The sequence below is a fragment of the Clarias gariepinus genome, chromosome 1 (assembly GCF_024256425.1).
Source record: "Clarias gariepinus isolate MV-2021 ecotype Netherlands chromosome 1, CGAR_prim_01v2, whole genome shotgun sequence".
NCBI lineage: Eukaryota > Metazoa > Chordata > Actinopteri > Siluriformes > Clariidae > Clarias > Clarias gariepinus.
Window position 1 is genome coordinate 25,250,283 of NC_071100.1, and position 19,391 is coordinate 25,269,673.

The 19,391-nt window shown below is 39.3% G+C and overlaps 1 protein-coding gene across 3 annotated transcripts; it reads left to right on the top strand.

Moving 5' to 3' along the window:
- Positions 1 to 1,282: 1,282 nt before the first annotated feature.
- wrap53 (WD repeat containing, antisense to TP53) lies at positions 1,283 to 12,883 on the top strand. Of its 3 annotated transcripts, XM_053502997.1 has the most exons (12): positions 1,283 to 1,431; positions 1,669 to 1,812; positions 2,968 to 3,417; positions 4,073 to 4,226; positions 4,359 to 4,454; positions 5,854 to 5,962; positions 7,425 to 7,513; positions 9,708 to 9,931; positions 10,108 to 10,319; positions 10,538 to 10,641; positions 10,750 to 10,893; positions 11,402 to 12,883. In XM_053502997.1, the coding sequence occupies exons 3-12, from the start codon at positions 3,171 to 3,173 to the stop codon at positions 11,604 to 11,606; spliced, it is 1,584 nt and encodes a 527-aa protein (XP_053358972.1). In that variant the 5' UTR covers positions 1,283 to 1,431; positions 1,669 to 1,812; positions 2,968 to 3,170; the 3' UTR covers positions 11,607 to 12,883. The 3 variants fall into 3 exon arrangements, with proteins under 3 accessions (XP_053358972.1, XP_053358964.1, XP_053358981.1); XM_053502989.1 differs by lacking the exon at positions 1,669 to 1,812; XM_053503006.1 differs by lacking the exon at positions 1,669 to 1,812 and having other exon boundaries at positions 1,310 to 1,370.
- Positions 12,884 to 19,391: the final 6,508 nt, after the last annotated feature.

A 19,391-nucleotide genomic window follows, 5' to 3' on the forward strand; every position in this document is an offset into this window, starting at 1 on the left:
CTGGTCAGATGAGACCAACATTGAACTTTTTGGCCTAAATACAAAATCACCTGCACATCGCCCTGAACACACCATCCCCACCATGAAACATGGTGGTGACAGCATTATGTTGTGGGGATGCTGACAGGGAAGCTGGTCAGAGTAAATGGCAAGTTTATAAAACCAAATATGGAGCAATATTAGAAGAAAACTAGTTAGAGCCTGCAAAAGACTTGAGACGGTTTACTTTCCAGCAGGACAATTGAGAATCTGTGGCAAGAATTGAACACATACCCCAAAAGACTTATCTGTAATTGCAGTGAAATGTGGTTCTACAATGTATTGGCTCAGGGGAACTGAATTCAAAGGCATACCACACTTTTCAAACATTTATTTGTATTTATTATTTTCCTTCCACTTCACAAATTATGTGCCACTTTGTGTTAGTCTATACTGCTTAATCCTGTTCACAGGGTCGCGGGGGGCCTGAATCCTATCCCAGGAGACTTAGGGCAAGGCGGTACACCCTGGTGAGGGTGCCAATCTGGTCCAATCGCTGGGCGCACACACACACACACTACAGGCAATTTGGGAAGGTCAATTAACCTAATCTGCATGTCTTTAGATTGTAGGAAGAAACTAAAGTAACGAGAAGAAACAGAAACACGCACACAGAGACGGGAATCAAACTTGACTGGAAATTGAACCCTGATCCTGGAGGTGCAAGGCGGCGGTGCTAAGCCACTGTCCCGCCTTAGTCTCACCCAAAAAAACAAACAAACAAAAAAAACCTAAATGTATTTACATTTGTTGTTTTAATGGGACAATGTGGAAAAGTTCAAGGGGTATGAATACTTTTACACAGCACTGTACGTGGAAATGTGTGTAATGTGTAACAAATAATTTTATCTTAATTAAATAGATTTAAGTGTTTTCTTAGTCAGCTTTGCAAAGGATAACAGGACAATAAAAAAAGTTAATGAATGCTAATCAATGAGGTAATTGTTTGTGGAGAGGATTGATTTTCTTTTTTAATTTATACAGTAATTAGCCCAAATGCGCAGGCTTAAACAAGCTTTATAGATATGATTTAATCAATCAAGCAAAAACTAAATAGGTTTTATTTGCTATCATTTCGTTGGAAATGTTTAACCGTTTAAGGAGAAAAACGAGCGGATTGAACCAGTTGTTTCCGGTTTTTTCCACACTTGTCTTGTCGCCCTCTTGTGGACGCGCCGAGAAGTTCGAAGCTGTTCGAAATGACAAAAGTCTCGCGAGATCTGGGGAGCGCGTTTGGGTTTTTGATAATGGCGGCGTCCTGGGTGTGTAAACACGCAGCACGGGTTTCTCATTATTACAGGATTCAGCTATAGAATAGATAGAAACACGCGGTGTGTATGCATATAAAAATAAAACTGATAGGAGGAAGTCTTTAAGGCATTGTGGATGCAGGTAAGCGGCCAGAAGGACTAGACTTACCAGTGTGGTCGAGATAGTATTCTTAAGGTTTCTGTAGAAATGCAACTCGTGTTTGTTTTTTTAGCAAATGTGTGTAATATTCAGCTGGGTGCAGAAATACACACCCTTAGGAAGAAATGCCCAGGGGAAATGATGGCAGTGGTTTAAACCAATAACTTGGCATTTTCTTTTCTTTTTGATGGTGCTATTCTGTAAAATCTGTGCGAGCAGCCTTTACCCTAAAGTCTTTTCAGTTTCCATGGATCCTCTCAGATGGCATTAATATTCACCACGTTTTTCCTTCTGACATCCCTGTGAAAGCACTGCCAGGGGGCAGACACACACTGCCTGCTCCACATCAGACCTGCAGACTAAGTGGGTCATACTCCTTCATTTAGGGCTTTTTTTTTTTTTTTTTTTTTTTGGCTGATGTTTCAGGATTTGTTTCAGAAATGTAGTTTTTAAAAGCCAGACTATGAAAACATATTTTTGCACATATTTTACATGTATTAAGTCCAGGTTTTGGGTGTTTTTTGATTTAATTCACTCACTTGCTCATCGTCTGTACCACTTTATCCAGTATACTGGGTCGTAGGGGGGCTACTTGGATCACGAGCCGGGGTACACCCTAAATGGGGTGCCAATCCACTGCAGGGCGCGCGCACACACATACACACACTATGGCCAACTAGGCTAATATGCATGTCAAACTGAAGCACCCAGAGGAAATCCACAAAGCACAGGGAGAACTTCATGCATGCAGACTTCAAGGCGGGAATTGAACCCAGAACCTAGAGGTGCCATCCGATAGTGCTAACCACTAAGCCACCGCACGGCCTCAATTCAATTAAGTTAAATTTTATTACTATACCACTTTTAACAATGCTCATTGTTGCAATGAATCAAAAAGAACCTTTGGAAGTTAAGTTTAAAATGTGTGAGGAAATATTTGTCTAAATGAACATGATTAGTTTGTCCCTGATGAGCAACCAACGAGTGTGTGGAAAAACCTATGAGATGGCAATAGGACGAAATCTTTAGAGAAACCAGATTCATCACTCATTTGGGTAATATCAGATAGCTGGGATTGATCTGCAGTCATACTGTGTGTTGGGAGGCTGGAAGTTCAGTATAACAGGAGAGGTGTTAAAGTTAATATGGAGGCTTAAGTATAAACTGCTTGTAGAAATTTCAGCCCTGAATTATTGAATGACTGCAGTCACAAGTCCTCGGAGAACAGCTGTCTACATCAGCCGAGACCAAGACCATCCTCATGGTCAAGGAACCGTCCCCAGTCAGCGCATGCATCCCAAGGAGACCACATGGGGCGTGCGCTGAGATCTCCAAACATAAGGGGGGAGGGGCATCAGGATGAGTCAGACCGGTCCGGGGCACAGAGGGGGTCTGGGTCTCTGGAGCGCCATGTGTCACTCAATAGAGAGAGACAGGGAGAGATATATACAAAGAGTTGGGTATGGTCACAGTCACATAATGTATAAGTCGAATGTTTTTTTGTTTTTTTTTGTGCAGAGTGCAAGCAGAGAATCCAGCAGGACTTCCTTCTTCATTTGTCTTCAGGGTTCAGTTTTGCACCATCATCTCAAACATCATCCTAATGCCCAGTCTTCTATCTGGGAGAGAAACTACTATACAAACACCATCTGAAGGTTTCTCCCACACACTTTTTTTAGACTCTTCACTAACCCTAACCCTTCACACCTCTGTGTGTGAGTATGTCAGATCCTGGAACGTTCAGTGACACGGCAAGTTTAGGAGGAACAGGACAGGAGGCAGAAACTGTTGGAGATCCACCGCACAATGAACCTCCTTCACCCTGCCCTGAACAGGAGGTGCAGCCAGTTACCAAAGATCCATCGCATGATGAAGGGATGGAGATAGACTTTGATAAGCCTGATCCATGCACAGAGACAATAACAGGAGGCAGTGATGGTCAGGATGCTGGAGGAATCCAGGACAAAGGTGACATTTGGCTTAGAACTTTTAGTAGTGAGTGTTAAGCTTGTATTTTTTTTTCTACCCATAATTTTGTAACAGTTTGATTTGTGATATATCAGTGGTATAAGAACATACTGGTTATATGTATTATTTTTAATCCCTTCACTTTATATGTATATTAATACACAATTATTTTGGAAGTGCTCTTCTGTAGGTCCTTTTCCATCAAATTTCCTTGATTTTCTGATTTTGTGGATTGTGTAATGATGTCACAGGACAAACAAGCAAAGCAAAACTTTTGCAGAAGGGAAAAAGAAGCGTTTTTTGAACTTAAACCGTTTTGATTAGAGAGTTCACGTAAAATCCAAATTGTTATACAAGATTTCTCTTGTTTAAGACTTTCCTCTCACCATTCTCAACACATACAAGTGGGGGGAAAAAAACACAGAACGCACAGTTAATAGTCATGTGGTGATAATTGGCTTGTTGCTTAGAGTTTTATCTAATCTCCACAGATTACATCATCACCTTCGTGTCTAGGATGATGTGCAGTTTAATTAATTTTTCATCGCAATGTTGCGTAGTCAGTAAACGTGAGCTAGGAATTTTCATGCCCTCTTAAAAATGAAAAAGATTTGTATAGCTTTGTCTTTTTTTTTCTTTTTCTTGCAATTGTCAGAGGATACTAGAGAAAGGCCTGGGCAATTGACACACACAGATGAAAAGTGGCAAGAAAATGAAGAAACACTCACTGGGACTGAGGAGAGAGAGAGCGAGTTAGAAGATAACCAGGAAAACACTAACACAGAACCCACGGAGTATCAGCCTCAATAGTAAGTACATTTTCTTATTTGGCTTTTTATTTGAAAGCTGGTAGTATATTTTTTCTTATAAAGAACATCATAACTTTTACTATTTGTTAAAAAAAAATCCATATTTAATCAATTGATCTTGTATGAATTCAGCCTAGGCCTGGATTTCAGTCAGAACCTCCAGATGTTAACAGGATCATGGGCAGAATACACACAGACTACAGAGAACTACCTCAAAGGCTGCAAATGGTGAGTAATTATGGACAAAATCACAACAAGGCAATTCTTCTCATGTTTTTTATAGCGCTCATATTAAAGTTGTTGCACTCTTTTGGAAAAAAAAGATCCTGAAACATTGAGCAATTCTGTAAATTGACTGCAGTACCGGCGTTGCACCCAATGTGGCACTATATCATAATAATCGCACTCCAGACTTCCCATTCAGATCAGTTTAACTGTAACGATGATCTGGTAAATTAACGATGATCTATGCGCTGTGATGCTTTTGGGAAAACTCGGCCCAGATGACTTTGCTTTCATTACGCATGAAAATGCATTCACATATTCCAGCAAACGTTTCCTAAACTCTATTAGTTTCTGAATGTACATTGCATTAGTTGACTTAATTACACCAGAGTGTGTTCATTATCATTCCTGCCAGAATAGCTCGGAGAATCAGTGGCAGTGTTTAAATGCATGGATTTTCCTCAGTCCAGATAAACACACTCTTGTTGCACATTCTGTATGCACTGGTTCTTTGCACTCGTAACATCCTAGATAAATATTTATTTAGACAGGGTGCTGTGTTGCATGGAACGTGAACCAAATGTCTGCACATGCATGTAGCTGAATTTAGATTTTATAATGAGAAGGGGGGAGGCCTGATAATGTAACAAGGTGCATAACATTAGTTTAATGTTAGTCTCAGGAAAACATGCTCTACACAAGATTTCCCCTTTCATTCCACTTCAAAATCTGCCTTTAGCCTCTTTAGATCTGTTACAATGTGTACTAGTTTTTTTTTGTTGTTGTGTGTATGTGTAAAAAATAAATATATATATATATATATATATATATATATATATATATATATATATATATAAATATCTATATATGTATATATATATATACATATCTATATATGTATATATATATATATATAGATATATAGATATGATTTGTTCTACAGGAATAGTGATTCTGTATTTTTATATTGTTTAATTTAAAGGTCACATATTTTACTATTTCTTTAAGGTCTCAGAGGTCCTTTAAAATGTGACTATTGATGTTTCAGCTAAATTACCCCTCAAATAATGATTTTTATGCCCTGAGCAACAAGCCAGGGGTGGGGTCTTTCTTATATGAGGTCACGTTAGGGTGGGAAAAATCTGTGTTTCAATAGGGCGACTTTTTCAGATTTGCTATAATTGATTTTATTCTTCTCAAATTCAGTTGTTCAAACCATTTCCATTCGAATTCAGCTACAATTTAAGCATAAGATAAACTTGAACTTGCAGGTTAGTTGGCTTCCAAAACTACACTTGATTCAAACTGGCACATATGAACAGCACACATGTATATAAACCTAGATCTAACACACTAATTCCAGCTCTCTCTGTTTCTTGTCCACCCTCTCTGTGTCTCTCAGGGCTCCAGATGGTTCCTGTATCCTCTCAAACAGCGCAGATAATGTGCTGCGTGTGTATAATCTCCCGCCCGAGCTCTACAGCAGCAGCTGGGATCTGCTCTCAGAGATGGTCAGCCTCATACCCGAACCAGCATCATTATTTATACTTTGGTCACTGTTACATTTGGAGCTGGAGCCTAATAAATCCATCAGCATTGATGATAGAGAAGTCGATGCCTACCTTGGAATTTTACTTTATCAGTCGCTTATCGTTGCAGGGATGAAGGATGCAAAGCAGGGCACATGCACACGTAGGGGTTTTAAATTTACAAATCGAAAGTCAAGAATGTGTTTCTGAATCAGCTTCATACCCGATATCTGTGGCATCCTAGAAATGCATCTTTAATGATATAGCCTCTCTGCTCACCACTGTGATTATTAGCACAGCTCATAAGAGTGGGTTGGCTCAGTGCCTTGTTGAATATCACTGCAGATTTCTCATATGCGGCATAATTTCATAATATCAAAAGGTGACTGTACCTTTTCTTTCCGATTTGTATAAAATAGCATGAATATTTGATAATTCAATGAAAAAGTTTATTTATCTAGTGCTTTAATAAATTAATGTCACAAAGCAGCTTTACAGAAATATAGCTTTGTATCCTCAGCTAATCAGAGGTTATTATGGCAAGAAAAAATAAACCTGAGACTGTGTTAAGATTAATCCTTGAAGAGAACCAAAGGAAACCCATCCTCTTCTGGTGAAATATGAAAAGCATTGTGTGGGGGGAAAAATCTAAAATCGTAGTATTCCACAAAATAATACGTTTGGAATGAGCCGCCCTCATTTCTTCATATTTTGCTTTCAGACTTTTATGTATTTTTTTTATGTAGTCTTGAGAATTAGTTCTTCAGTCTTCCTAATGAACTTTTTTTTCCTCCCATTTTTAGTCTAGTCCCTATACCACTCACTCAATCATCGTCTATAACAATTTATCCTGTATTCAGGGTCACAGGGGTGCCTGGAGCCTAGGCAGTGTGCAGGTTGTTAGTATTTGTTCCCCTTGCTTTAATTTAATCTACATTTTTTGTTTTTCATTTACAGTAAGAAAACTTGTGTGGGTAACAGAAGTACTTTAGCACAGCACTATGTTATTTTGAATGACAGGTTTTTAAATTTTTTTTCCCCTGCTATAAAGTGTCTTCCTATCTAGCGCTCGGTTCCAATTAATCCCCACAGCTTTGTTGCGTTTTGTCTTTCATTATGCTCATTGAACATGTTCATGATACAAACGCGCGATGCATTTATGTGATAATCTATACGCCGTGTATACTGTATCATCCGGCCTTGCCGATGGAAAAGCATTATGTGAGCAGCCGCAGTAGCCTCTTCTTCATGCAGCGCATGCTCCAGTCGATGAGGATATCGATTTTCAAACACTCTCAGGTTGTTAAAGGAAACGATCTCGGTGGAAAAGTGTATTGACGCACAAGGCCAGTAGTCTGCAGCAGCGGTTGATTGAAGAGCGGATAAATGTCTTAGAAGTCTTAAAGCCCATAATAATCGATTTCCTCTGTTTATCTACATCTAGAGTCCAGCGCTGAGGATGACTGAAGGAGACACCATCTATGACTATTGCTGGTTTCCAAAGATGAGTTCTTTGGATCCAGACACCTGCTTGTGAGTAAATGTTCTCACCTGTCAGCTGTAATGCAGTAAGGAATATCAGGGACACCGTATGCATACACAAGAGTGAAGTTACACCACTTAAAACTTTATTTTTGTATACAGTATGTTAAATATAATTGAATCTCCTGGTATGCATGCTGTTACCTGGAGCCAAAGCACTTGACTATACAATCTAGAATTGTTCTTGATGGATTTAAATAAACATTGTCATGGCAGCAATCTTCTATTGATAGACATTGTCTCTTTTTCCCTGATTTTTTTTTTTTTGAAAAACCAAAAGAGATCCAGTTTTTTTTTTCACATAAATCTTGCTGTACATCTTTTTAATTTACTCTCCACTCTGAAAAACATTGATCCCGTCAAGATAGATTTTTTTTCTTATATGAAATAAAAAGGTGAACAATAAGAAGAACCTTTGTATTAATTTGCAGCGATGCTTCCTTCTCTCCAAGGACAAGTCGAGCAAAACCGCGCTAGCTTTTCTTATAATCTGTCGCCCTTCTGCTACTTTACATAATTACATCCCGTTATTCCACTCCCTATAATTGACTTGTCATTTATACACTTTATGGCATGCTGTCGAAAAATCTGGGAACTTGAATTCTTTTCAGACTAAAGGAGAACATGTGTAGGTTTCCAACCTCAGCGCTTTCAGCATCTCCAATAAGGATCTATATTTTGTGAAACGAGTGGAGCTGTTCATCACTTGAGCATCATTTTGACAATGCAGGGCTCCTGAGGTCTCACAATGGTGTTTCATATTTCATTCACAAAGCAGCCTGGTGTACCGTATAATTCCAGATGTCCTATTGCTTGTCCAGAATTCATGACTCTTATCTGCCCGTCTGCCAAATCCCCTGTCCCTCAGCTGCCCTAATTTTTTTTTCCTAGGCACTCTTTGAAATTCAACGCCTCACTAGAGAGATTGAAGAGGGGGGAAAAAAAGAGAAACTTTTCATCAGTAATCTAACCTCAGCTTGCATCATTGTACGTGTATGGCAGGCTGTAGTGCTGCTGGAGGTGATTATGAAAAATCTAAGTGGTCTCTTATCTTCCCTCTTCAGCCATTTTCATCACCCTGGGTCTCATACAGCATCTCCCTTTTTATTGAGCATCGTTATTGTGTGCGAATAAGTGTCCCAACAGCCTCATTATTTTTTTTTAATGCAGACTGGCCGACATCAATGCAGGCCAGCTGTCTCCAAGGAGATTCCTGTTGTCACAGGCGCTGACTGTAATGTTGCTAAAGGGAGGCTTGTTAACTGCAAGCCCCCCTCCCCCCGCGCGCACACACACACACACACACACACACACACACACACACACACACACTTATTCAGCGGTTTGATCAAACACATTGCATGAACACAATCACCCTGTGGCAACAGAAAACTAGGGGTGACTGGGTCAAGGATGAGATCCCAGGCAGAAGGAAGATGTAACGATGAAGAGGAGAGCAAAGAGGAAGACGGGCTCAAAGTAAAAGACCAGTAGAGATCAAACCCGAGCAGAGAGACTCTCAAAACAACGCTCCGCTTCTGAGGTTTGTTCAGGCTGCCAGCAGGAATGAGAGAAAGGAAAACCATGGAAACATTTAGCCGTGATTGTGAGCGCTGATCTCGTGCACACATGCTGGGGAAGCGGTTGAAACATTCTGAGAATTGTAATCTAAAGTGGGATTTGCCATTAACACAGGCCTGTACCATTGACTGAGCCTTGCAGGGAAACACCACGGTTTTCTTTTCGCTTCTCCTTCCATCCCAGCTCCCTAAGTATGATCTCTGTCTCGTATTCAGAAGGCAAAGAATGTAAGACTCCCTCAGAGACGATCAAGCGGATCTGCTTTGTTTTGCTTTCTGGGAAGCGGTCCAGCCTAAACTGTGAAAGTGCACTGCCATAATTGTTTCTTTTTCCCCAAGCAAGAACAAACAGAATGATGAGAGAAGAGAATACAGTTTCTCGCATGGACGACTGTGTAATTACGCCACACTTAAATGCGCTGTATTTAAAGCTTCCTCATTTCAGACTAGTTAGGTCTTTGCTTCTTAAGCGAATGGAACAACATGGAGTGTGATGGGATGAAATGGACTTAATTGTCCGCGCAGCTGTGAAATGTTTCTTAAACTAATAGGCTTATGATGGCAGCTCATGTCCATGAATGATTTCTGAGTCTGTTCTCTTTCAGTATCGCTAGCAGTAGCCGTGACAACCCAGTCCACATATGGGACGCTTTCCATGGCAACCTCCGCGCAACCTTTCGACCCTACAACCACCTGGATGAGCTGACGGCGCCCCATTCGTTGTGTTTCACTCCAGATGGCTCGCAGCTTTATTGCGGATTTGATAAGACCGTGAGGGTGTTCTACACCGAGCGCCCTGGCCGGGATTGTGAGCAAAGGCCTACCGTCGGTGAGGGATCAGACTACAGAATGGCTTCTGGAGCCAAATTAGCATTCTAGAGAGAAGGAGATGGAATGTGATGTTAAAAGCAGTATATTATAGCAGTATATATATTCCATATAATTTTTTTACTTTTTTTGTATTTTATATCCTGTCACAATTCTCTCTCTCTCTCTCTCTCTCAGTAAAGAAACATGGCCAGAGTGGTATAATCTCATGCATGGCATTTAGTCCATCTCAGCCTGTGTATGCTTGCGGTACATATTCACGCACGGTGGGTTTATACTCATGTGACGACGGATCTATGTTGGCCCTCCTCCCCCAACGCCACCATGGTGGAGTCACACACCTGCTCTTCTCACCTGATGGTAACCATCTGTACACAGGCTCCCGTAAGGTTAGTGTGAGAGAGTCTGATGTTCATGATGGATGGAAGTGTTTCTCCTTCATCCTCAATCTCAAACACACACGGGTAGTAAATGCTGATCATCGTATTAATGCATGATCATTCAGTGCCTAATGTACTGGCACCTCTACTGACATATAAACCAACATCTCATTGTTCAATAAGGATCAATTCTGTTTTTGTTTGAGCACTTGTATTTTTTTTTGCAGGATACAGAGATCTTGTGTTGGGATCTCAGAGACCCGGGTCAGATTCTGTTCTCACTACCAAGAATAGTGAGCACCAACCAGCGCATTTACTTCGATCTAGATCCGTAAGTAATGGCACAGAGCGAGAAAACATCTGTACATCTACAGTACTCCAGGTATGCTGTCAGCTTCTGTTATATCTGAAGTGGGTGAGCGTTGTGTGTTTGGCGCAGGTCTGGCCGGTACCTTGTGAGCGGAGACACGGAGGGAGTGATGTCGGTGTGGGACATACTCACAGCCCCTCCTGATGCTAATGAAGAGGTGCTTAGACCGGTGCTTCAGTTTCAGGCTCATACAGACTGCGTTAATGGCATCAGGTATCTCGAGAGTCACGCTTCTGCAGCAACGCTGCTTTATCATGTTTTTCTTGAAGAATTAAAAAAACAATTATAAATACTGAAAGCTTCAATGGAATGACTTAGTGGTACAAACATGGCAATTGACTGACTATTTTATCCAAGATCATATGAGTTGAGCTTGACAATGTGTGCATTGATGGGTTCAAGATGTCTGTGGAAATATTCCTGTGAATTAATGTTGGCTATGAACTTTCAAAATGGAAAAAACATGCCTTGGGTAAATGCCTGAAATGAACTGGAAGAGGACAAGGGCTTTCTCTTGTATTCCTATCCTGTATTATTGACATCTATCATATGCAACTTCAAAAAGTATTACCAAAAGACTTAAATCACTATTGAAAACCTTGGGGTGTCTTAAAACGATTAAACAGTCACTGATATGATAATTAATAATAATAGAAATAGTAATATATAACATTTATCTTATTGATAATTTTTTTTTCCTAATTTGCTTCTTCCCCCCTAGTGTTCATCCTTTTATGCCATTAGTGGCATCCTGCAGTGGTCAGCGTCAGTTCACGTGGCCCGGAGACAGCGATGACTCAGACTCCGAGGAGGACAGGATGATGACATCCAGAGACATCAAAAAGGACAATGGGCTCGTGCTGTGGTGGGCAGGGCCACTGGGATCAACCGGTGAACAGGGGCAGGAAGAAGGGAGCACGACTTGAGAGCTTAAACCTGAGCCAAGAGTTGCAAACAGCCTTGATTGCATCGATGACTGTGGAAGGAATGTGTGTGCCGCACAACATTCTTTTAGAGACACTTTTACGAACAATGAGCTGAAGACTTCAGTGAGGAGCTTGTAATGTGTTTTAAAGTGAGGTCTTTCACAGATTAGGATGGAATGTAAAAGTTGAATTAATTAATAAAAAAAGCAAAGACCTAAGCCAGACCGTGAACTTTTTTTCAACCCATTAGTGAATTAGTTCAGTTTAATGTGACCAAATGCTTTTAGCTTTTTGTTTTGTTTTTGTTAAGGGAATTGGATTCTCTTTAGTGCTTGTGTTGCACAGATTGCTCCTCATTAGTGATTTTAATTGTTGTTTATTTATTTTTTCTTAACTCGCAGTGTTTGCTAATTGTTTATGGCAAATGTAGGGGGAGAAAAAGGCTTTCTCCTCTTTTGAGAAGTAGAAAAAGACTTTTCCATGAATACCAAGTTTTTTAAATGGTCATGCTGGAGATATGGAGACGAAGCAAACACTGAATCACTGCTTGGCATTTGGTGTACTTTCTTCTTCGCTGCTCTCCCAATCTAATTCTTCTGCTCCAGTGAGACGATGCAACATTTATTACATCTTCTGTGTGTTGTTCGGCCCTGTGCATCTGTAAATCATGTTTTTTTTTTACTTAATGCTAACATGGAGAGTTTTATGTCTTGAGCCGCCCCTTATTTCTTCATATTTTGCTACCAAAGAGCCAGACTTTATTGTATTTTTAATGTAGTCTCGAGGAGTATTTTTCTAGGCTTCCTAAAGGACTTCTTTGGCTCTAATTTCTGGCTCACATTTTTACCCCAGTCCCTATACCTGAACAATTTCAGAGGAATGTTTTTGGTTTGTTAAACCACACAGTGAACTGTGAATCATTCAAGCATAAAAAAAAAGTCTAACTTAAGTCCTGAACCATTGAGAAAAACGTGTAAATGATGACGGATGTTCGGGTGATTAGCATATTGCTGATGTGGATGAAACAGACGAGAGGGGAAATGAGGTTTCTACTGAGGTTATTTCAAACAACCAATAAAATATTTGAGCACTTTGCAGCCTATTTCATTAAAAAAATTGTTCCAGTTTCTTTAATTTAATCTAAATATAAAATCATTTCATTTAATATGAGGAAGGGGTGGTTCAAGACAAAGTAAAAACAGCTCTTGAGAGATATTTTTTTTGCTCTACATCCCCACTGAGTCTGGATGCCCACACAGATGGACTGTGATTGTAGTTATTTTGTAAAGTAGTGGATCTGAATCTAGTCAACCATCCCACATAAACTTATTTAAAGAGGGAGATTTGTAGATTGTAATTATTAAATCTGTTTAAATGCCTAATCACTGAAGGGGCAGTTTTACATTCTTTCATGTACTTTAAGACCTAAAATAATCATTGAATTTCAAAGATACTTGACAATCTTTACAAGTTTGAGGTTTGTGTACACTTTATGAACATTCTTTGTTACAGGCTAGTGAATGTAAGCTGGAACAGAGCTGCTCACTCTTAATGCATTAAAACCCATACTACATTTTTATTTTTAAGTCCCAAACCTAAAAAGGGGTAAAGATTTATTCAGGCTTTACAAGACATCCAACTTTACACAATAAATAGAATATTCATGAAAATGACAAGTGTGAATGTTATTGTCTTGGCCATTTAAAAAAAAAAAAATTGTGCAGCCTGTACTTTTAGGATGCTAATTAAACCCAACCTCTTTCCCTTCTGTGGCACTGAGATCACCCCTAAGACTTAATAATATGAGACATCATAATTTTCTTTAAAACAACCATCATGGGGAAAAAAAAGCTAGGTTTTTACAGAATCTGCCAAAAAAAAAATAATAATAATCTCTTCACTTATTTGAGTTGTGTTTTATTTTTGGATACCTTGTCATGTGACCATAGCATTCGCATACTCATTAATATTAATTAACCTCTGCCAGCCTTGTCTAAGATGGTATTTCAATACTTATGCTACACATTGTATATAGTGACTTTATAGTGATTGCTATAGTGGTTTTATTTTAATTTTAACATACATTCTTACACATAAATTTTGAAAACTATATACAGTCAGTGTCAAACTTTAAATACACTTAAATGAGAAGTGAAGCCATTACTTATAGTGGTGAGGAGTGATTGTGCAAGTTTTTCTTTTACCAACACAACGAAACAAGACATTTTTTAAAACCCAGATAATTGTACAGATCCTAAGCCTGTTGGTGACACCAATTCTGCTTCCCTGATTTACCCATAAACAATACTTGTGGTGCAAATAGTAGCATTTTTAAACAGAAAAATTATTAGCTCTCCAATTTAGAAATGCTTCTGAAAAGTATGAATCAGAGGTGGCGTATCGTGGAAATGGGTGAGACATTGAATTAGCATAAAGTAGATGATGTAGTTAGCTGAGTATAATGTATGGCAGAATAGCACTTTCTGTGTACTAACAGTGTAACACTGAGCAAGAAATTGTCAAGTAAGTTTTATATGTGCTATCTCTATAGAGCTGTTTATTTTTTCCAGTTTGTGTTTGAACATTTAGTGCATTTAGTTGTGATTTTTTTCTTAGGTTTTCTTAATATGTGAATACATAAAGAATAAAAATGTAATAAGCGATAATGTCTAAGCAACGCATAATAAATAACTTGCACTGTGGGAGGTAAGGCACGCAACTTTCTTACATGCACGCTTCACTAACCACAAACAAAGGCATCTGCTCTTGTATCCGGTAGATCCATTTATTCTTCAATGCTGAGCTGCAGCAGGCTTCTCTTGTGCTGTCTGAGTTGCTTAGTGACCAATTTTAGAAAGAGGGAGTGAGAAGTGAGTAGAAAGTCAAGTGTGTTTTAAAGGGTCGAGTTCAGAAGAGTAAGGGCACTGGAGACTTTTTAAACACAAGTCTCATGAAGAGGAAGATCAGCAGGACCAGGACTCATGGAAAACACACATTTTAGGAAGGTGCTGAAAACATCATGTGCAATATAGATGGCCGTTAATAGCAGTGACAGGAATTGAAAAAAAACTTAATAAGCCAAATCCTCAATCAAGTTGTTACACATTTGATTTTGTCTTTAATAAGTGAAATAGTTTACTTGAATTGGTGTTATAAGAAATAGGATTTCCATAAGAGTATTGGATTTCTTGAAAGAGATAACTGATCTGAGATTTTCTTCATTGTTACTGTTATGTAATGCCATGGAGCTCAAAATAGGATCTGGGGACCCCATCATCCTCTGACTGTATTGATGTTTGTGTCACATGGCAGTGGTGGAGCTCTTTTCCAGTATCAGTGTTTTTTAGCTATTGTACAGTAGTTGTAAGCCTGCTCACTTGAAATTAAATATATTTATCTTAAACTTTACAAAGAATAATACTCGAAAGCTGTACAATTAAATTTAATATAGCCAGAAACTATTTCATAATAAACAATTATAAAAGGAATAAAAAATTATAATGGCTTTGACGCTTTTTACAATTTTTTTTTTTATAATGGTGCATGTTTTCTCTGCTGTTTCTAAAGTAATTCTTGAAGTGATCACTGAAAAAAAAATTACTCTGAAAGGGGTTCATGGCTGCAAAAGGTTCAAAATCCTGCTGGTGTAAAAAGTGCTTCACTCTACAGTAGCAATTCTATCTGGAAACACTTTGGTTTCCGACATGCGGTTCGTTTATGGTTAGGCTTGAACTGTGACTCTCTTGAAAGTACAACAATTTCTCCACTTTGAGTCAATTGGTGAGTTTGCCACAGAGCCCACATGTCACATATTATACACTTCGATCTCAGACATTAGTGTGTTTGTCACTCATTTTCCCCCCTTAGTTCTTCCTGTGTCCCTCTCGCTGTCTCTACTTCTTGTGTCTCCTACACACTTAAGAAACTTTTGCTGTGTCTCAGCACTTCCACAATAGCATGTTTCCGACTGGAAGGCAGAACAGAACATTCTCTTCCCTGTAACGACCTGAACATAGCCATACGATGACAGTCTCCTAATTGCTAGGCTCCCTCTCCAAAGCTAGACAAATGACTGTGGCATTTTCAAGTGCTGCATACGCCCCCTTATCTCTCTGATGTCCTGGAGTTTGGCTGACTTTCTCCAGGCACCCACTCTTTTCGACCTGCCCTTTCTTCAGCCCAGGCATAATTGTTGCTCTTGTAATGTAAAAAGGTAAAAAAAAAAATTGATTCCTTCAGTACAAGGAGAAAAGACTGCTGGTGAATCTGGTTTACTACCTGCACCACTGTTATGGATGGTCTTGTGCACTTTAGTCTCACACCCTTTGGTAGTGATGATGAAGCTCAGTTACTCAGCTAAAGGCCTAGGCCAGTGGTTTTCAACCTCGATCCCAGAGGACCCCGTGTGCTCCCAGCTGATTTACCTAATCAACTAATTAAAAGACATTTCTGAAATGGAGTGGAGCAGGGAAAACTCTAAAATGTGCACACAATAATTTGGAAAAATTATCCAGGAATGCCAGCAGGAGTATGGTGTTGTCTGGAACGAAATCTGCCGGACATGCGTCGTCTAGCACCAGGGTTGCGAACCACCGGATTAGGAGGTGTTCAAACTGATTCCTGCTAGTTTCACGAAATATAGCAGCAGTTCCCATTCCAGTTCTTAAAGATCACAAACCACTCCACATTTTTCTTCCTGCCTTAAATATACTGGAGGCATTTAATCAATCACTGCTGGAAAAGAGCAACAAATGTGAGCGAACATGAGGACCTCTGTTTCTGGAATACAAAATATTTCTAAAGATAACTATATGAGAGTGGGCGGAATGTAGACCTGCCCCCACATTAGCCCTTTCCAGAAAACTCAGTGCCCCTGTGGTAGGTGGATTTGCCATCCTACATGTGAATGTTTGCATTTGGTGTCTTTATCCAAAGCAAATTATGATAGAACAGATCAGGGTTTTGCTCATGAGCCAACAATGGAAGCTTAATGGTGCCAGAATTTGAACTTAGAACCTTCCTAACAGTAGTCCTGCCCACTTATCCCTGAGCTAGCACTGTGGAGGGGAAGGCATCAAGTGTATTTACACATGATGTCTACGTGTGTCTTTTTCAAACCCAGCTTCGGGCTTCAGATCCACTGCAACCCCGAACCTGCTGAATTGAATTGGATCAAACTGAAGTAAAGTGATTCAAATGAAATTGTCCCAGCAAATTTAGGAGGCTTCCTTTTTAAGGTCACACTTAGGAGAAAAAGTATATGTGTTAAAGTTAAGTTTTAAAACTACTGACATAAGCTAACTTCTAGCAAATCACACATGATGTATAATTGCCTTTTGTAACTTTAATCGTTAGCATAAAATGACTAATCAGCAGTCTGCAGACTATAATGAGTGTGAGTGGTTTCTGAAGCAGTGAATTTTGCTCTTTAATAGAATTCTGACCTGGTTTGCATTGCCTTTGCTAATTTTAAACAGTGTAACATGGTCCCAAGCTTGTTTTCCCATTGCCTTTTAGCAGGAGATGGACTATGAAGGCGGTGGCTGCAGTTACGGAGCTGCCATTGTAGGTTTGGAGCTGTGAGGAGGCCTTGCGTAATGGTCTGTAATTGCTTGTGTAATTGCTCTCTTGGGATAGTGTACAGCAGCCAAGGCCTGAGACTGATCTCATCTTCAAAAAGCGAATACATTCAACCCTGCCAGCCCTGATCATCTATCGTGCTCTTTCCTTCTCTCTCTATCCCTCCCTCACTCCATCTCTCTGTTTCCTCCATCTCTCTGTCTCTCCTTGTCTATGTTTCTTTCCGCCTTCTGTCTCTCTCAGTCTTTCTTACTAATTCATCATTTAGGTCCACCTCCTTTTCAGTCTCAATCTGCTCCTCTTGCCATTTGTCTGCATCTTGTTCTTATTTGACTTCTCTCTCACCATTTCTGTGTGTGTGTGTGTGTGTGTGTGTGTGTGTGAGAGAGAGAGAGAGAGAGAGAGAGAGAGAGAGAGAGAGAGCTTAATGTTCAGTTGCAGGCAGCCTTGCAGGTAGGGCTATAGGCACTGCTCAGGCCTTGATGTCTGGGATGAAGGGAGTGGATGAAGGGTAAAAAAAGGGCAGACAGTGCCAAAGTCCTGAAGGAGAATAAAGAAGGAGATGGCCTTTGTACAGCTTGTCTTTTGTGTGTACGTGTGTGTGTGTATATATATACATATGTATGTATGTATGTATATATATATATATATATATATATATATATATATATATATATATATATATATATATATATATATATATATATTATATATTTGCAGAAATTGAAATCACATAGGATTACCTGTAGTTTGTTGTTGTCCTTAACTGAAAAGATTACTGATATTCTTGTGATTACTGCCCGTGTGGAGTTTCACAGGTTCTCGATGTGTCCTCAAGATTCTCCAGTTTCCTCCCACAGTCTTGCCAGTAGGTGGACTGCCTACGCTAAATTGCCCCAAGGTGTGAATGAGTATGTGAATGTACAGTTTGTGAGTTGGTGTCCTCTCCTGCAATGGCACATCCAGGGTGTATTTCTGCTTTATGCCCAGTGTTCCTCGAATTGGCTTAATTGGGTAAAAGTTTTTTACTACGTAAAGCTTGACTTCTAATTTCACTTATTTATTTAAATTCCAGTCCTACACTCCTTAAAATTTACTCATGTTTATAACCTTGACTTTCACTTTTAGTATCATACAATTTTATCACCTTAGCCATATTTCTGTATGTTCTCCGAACCTATGATTTGATTAAATTAGAATTATATATGCATTATGGTTAACAATCTCAAATCTTATGCAATAGTATGTAATATACTGCACACAAACCAACATATGTGTAAAAATAACATCAAATGATTTAATGAAGCATATCTTTGGGGAGAAAAACATTTGACCTTATCTGACAGAGTACCAGGCAAAACTTTGGACACAACTTCTAATTCAATGGTTTATCTTTATTTTTATTGTCCATTTTAAAAAAGAATTGTGAAGACATCAAAATGTAAGTACCAATGATGGAATTAAGTTAAAAGACGCAAATGTCCATCATTACTTTAAGACATGAAGTTCAGTTCATCTGGAAAATTGCAATAACTTGCAAGAACAGCATCTTCAAAGATGTGCAGTTGCAAAAGCCATCAAGTGCTATGATGAAAACAGCTCTCGTGAGGTCCCTCCCAGGAAAGGAAGACCGAGACTTATGTCTGCTACAAATCGTCAATTAACAGCACTTCAGATTGGAGATGACATGAACGCTTCACAGAGCTCAAGTAGCAGAAAGAACACCAAAATCAACTAGGGAGATTATTTCATATTTCAGACTACTTCAGTATTATTCTACAATATAAACAAATAATTAAAAAGACAACTGAAACAGAAGGTGTGGTCAAGCTTTGGACTGGTAGTGTTTTTTTATCCCGTATGTGGTGGTAACCTATTGACGTTTGAATATAATTTGAATTAAATGGGAATAGTTTTCTGTGTTGGTCATTGAAGCTACATGTATATGGGGTATGAGAGTAATAGGTATCTAGGTCCCTTTTGCTTTTTCTCGTCAGTCATGTGATCCCTCTGAGTGTGACTCCCTGGCTTTCTCTCATACACTTGGGAACATGTGTGGGAGTGTGTATTGACAGCATTCCAGAATGTTAGGGAGGAGTGCAAGTGTGAGGCTCAGAGGGAGAGACAAACTCTACAACACAAACATACGGAGAAGATATCTCAACTTCAGGACAGGCAAGAGTGTGAACACACACACACACATCC

What these genes read in the sequence shown, in the direction of transcription:
- wrap53 (XM_053502997.1), top strand. Translation starts at nt 3,171, where the DNA reads ATGTCAGATCCTGGAACGTTCAGTGACACGGCAAGTTTAGGAGGAACA. An exon ending in TACCTCAAAGGCTGCAAATG is followed by an intron (nt 4,455 to 5,853) that starts GTGAGTAATTAT and finishes TGTGTCTCTCAG; the next exon opens with GGCTCCAGATGGTTCCTGTA. An exon ending in TGAGCAAAGGCCTACCGTCG is followed by an intron (nt 9,932 to 10,107) that starts GTGAGGGATCAG and finishes TCTCTCTCTCAG; the next exon opens with TAAAGAAACATGGCCAGAGT.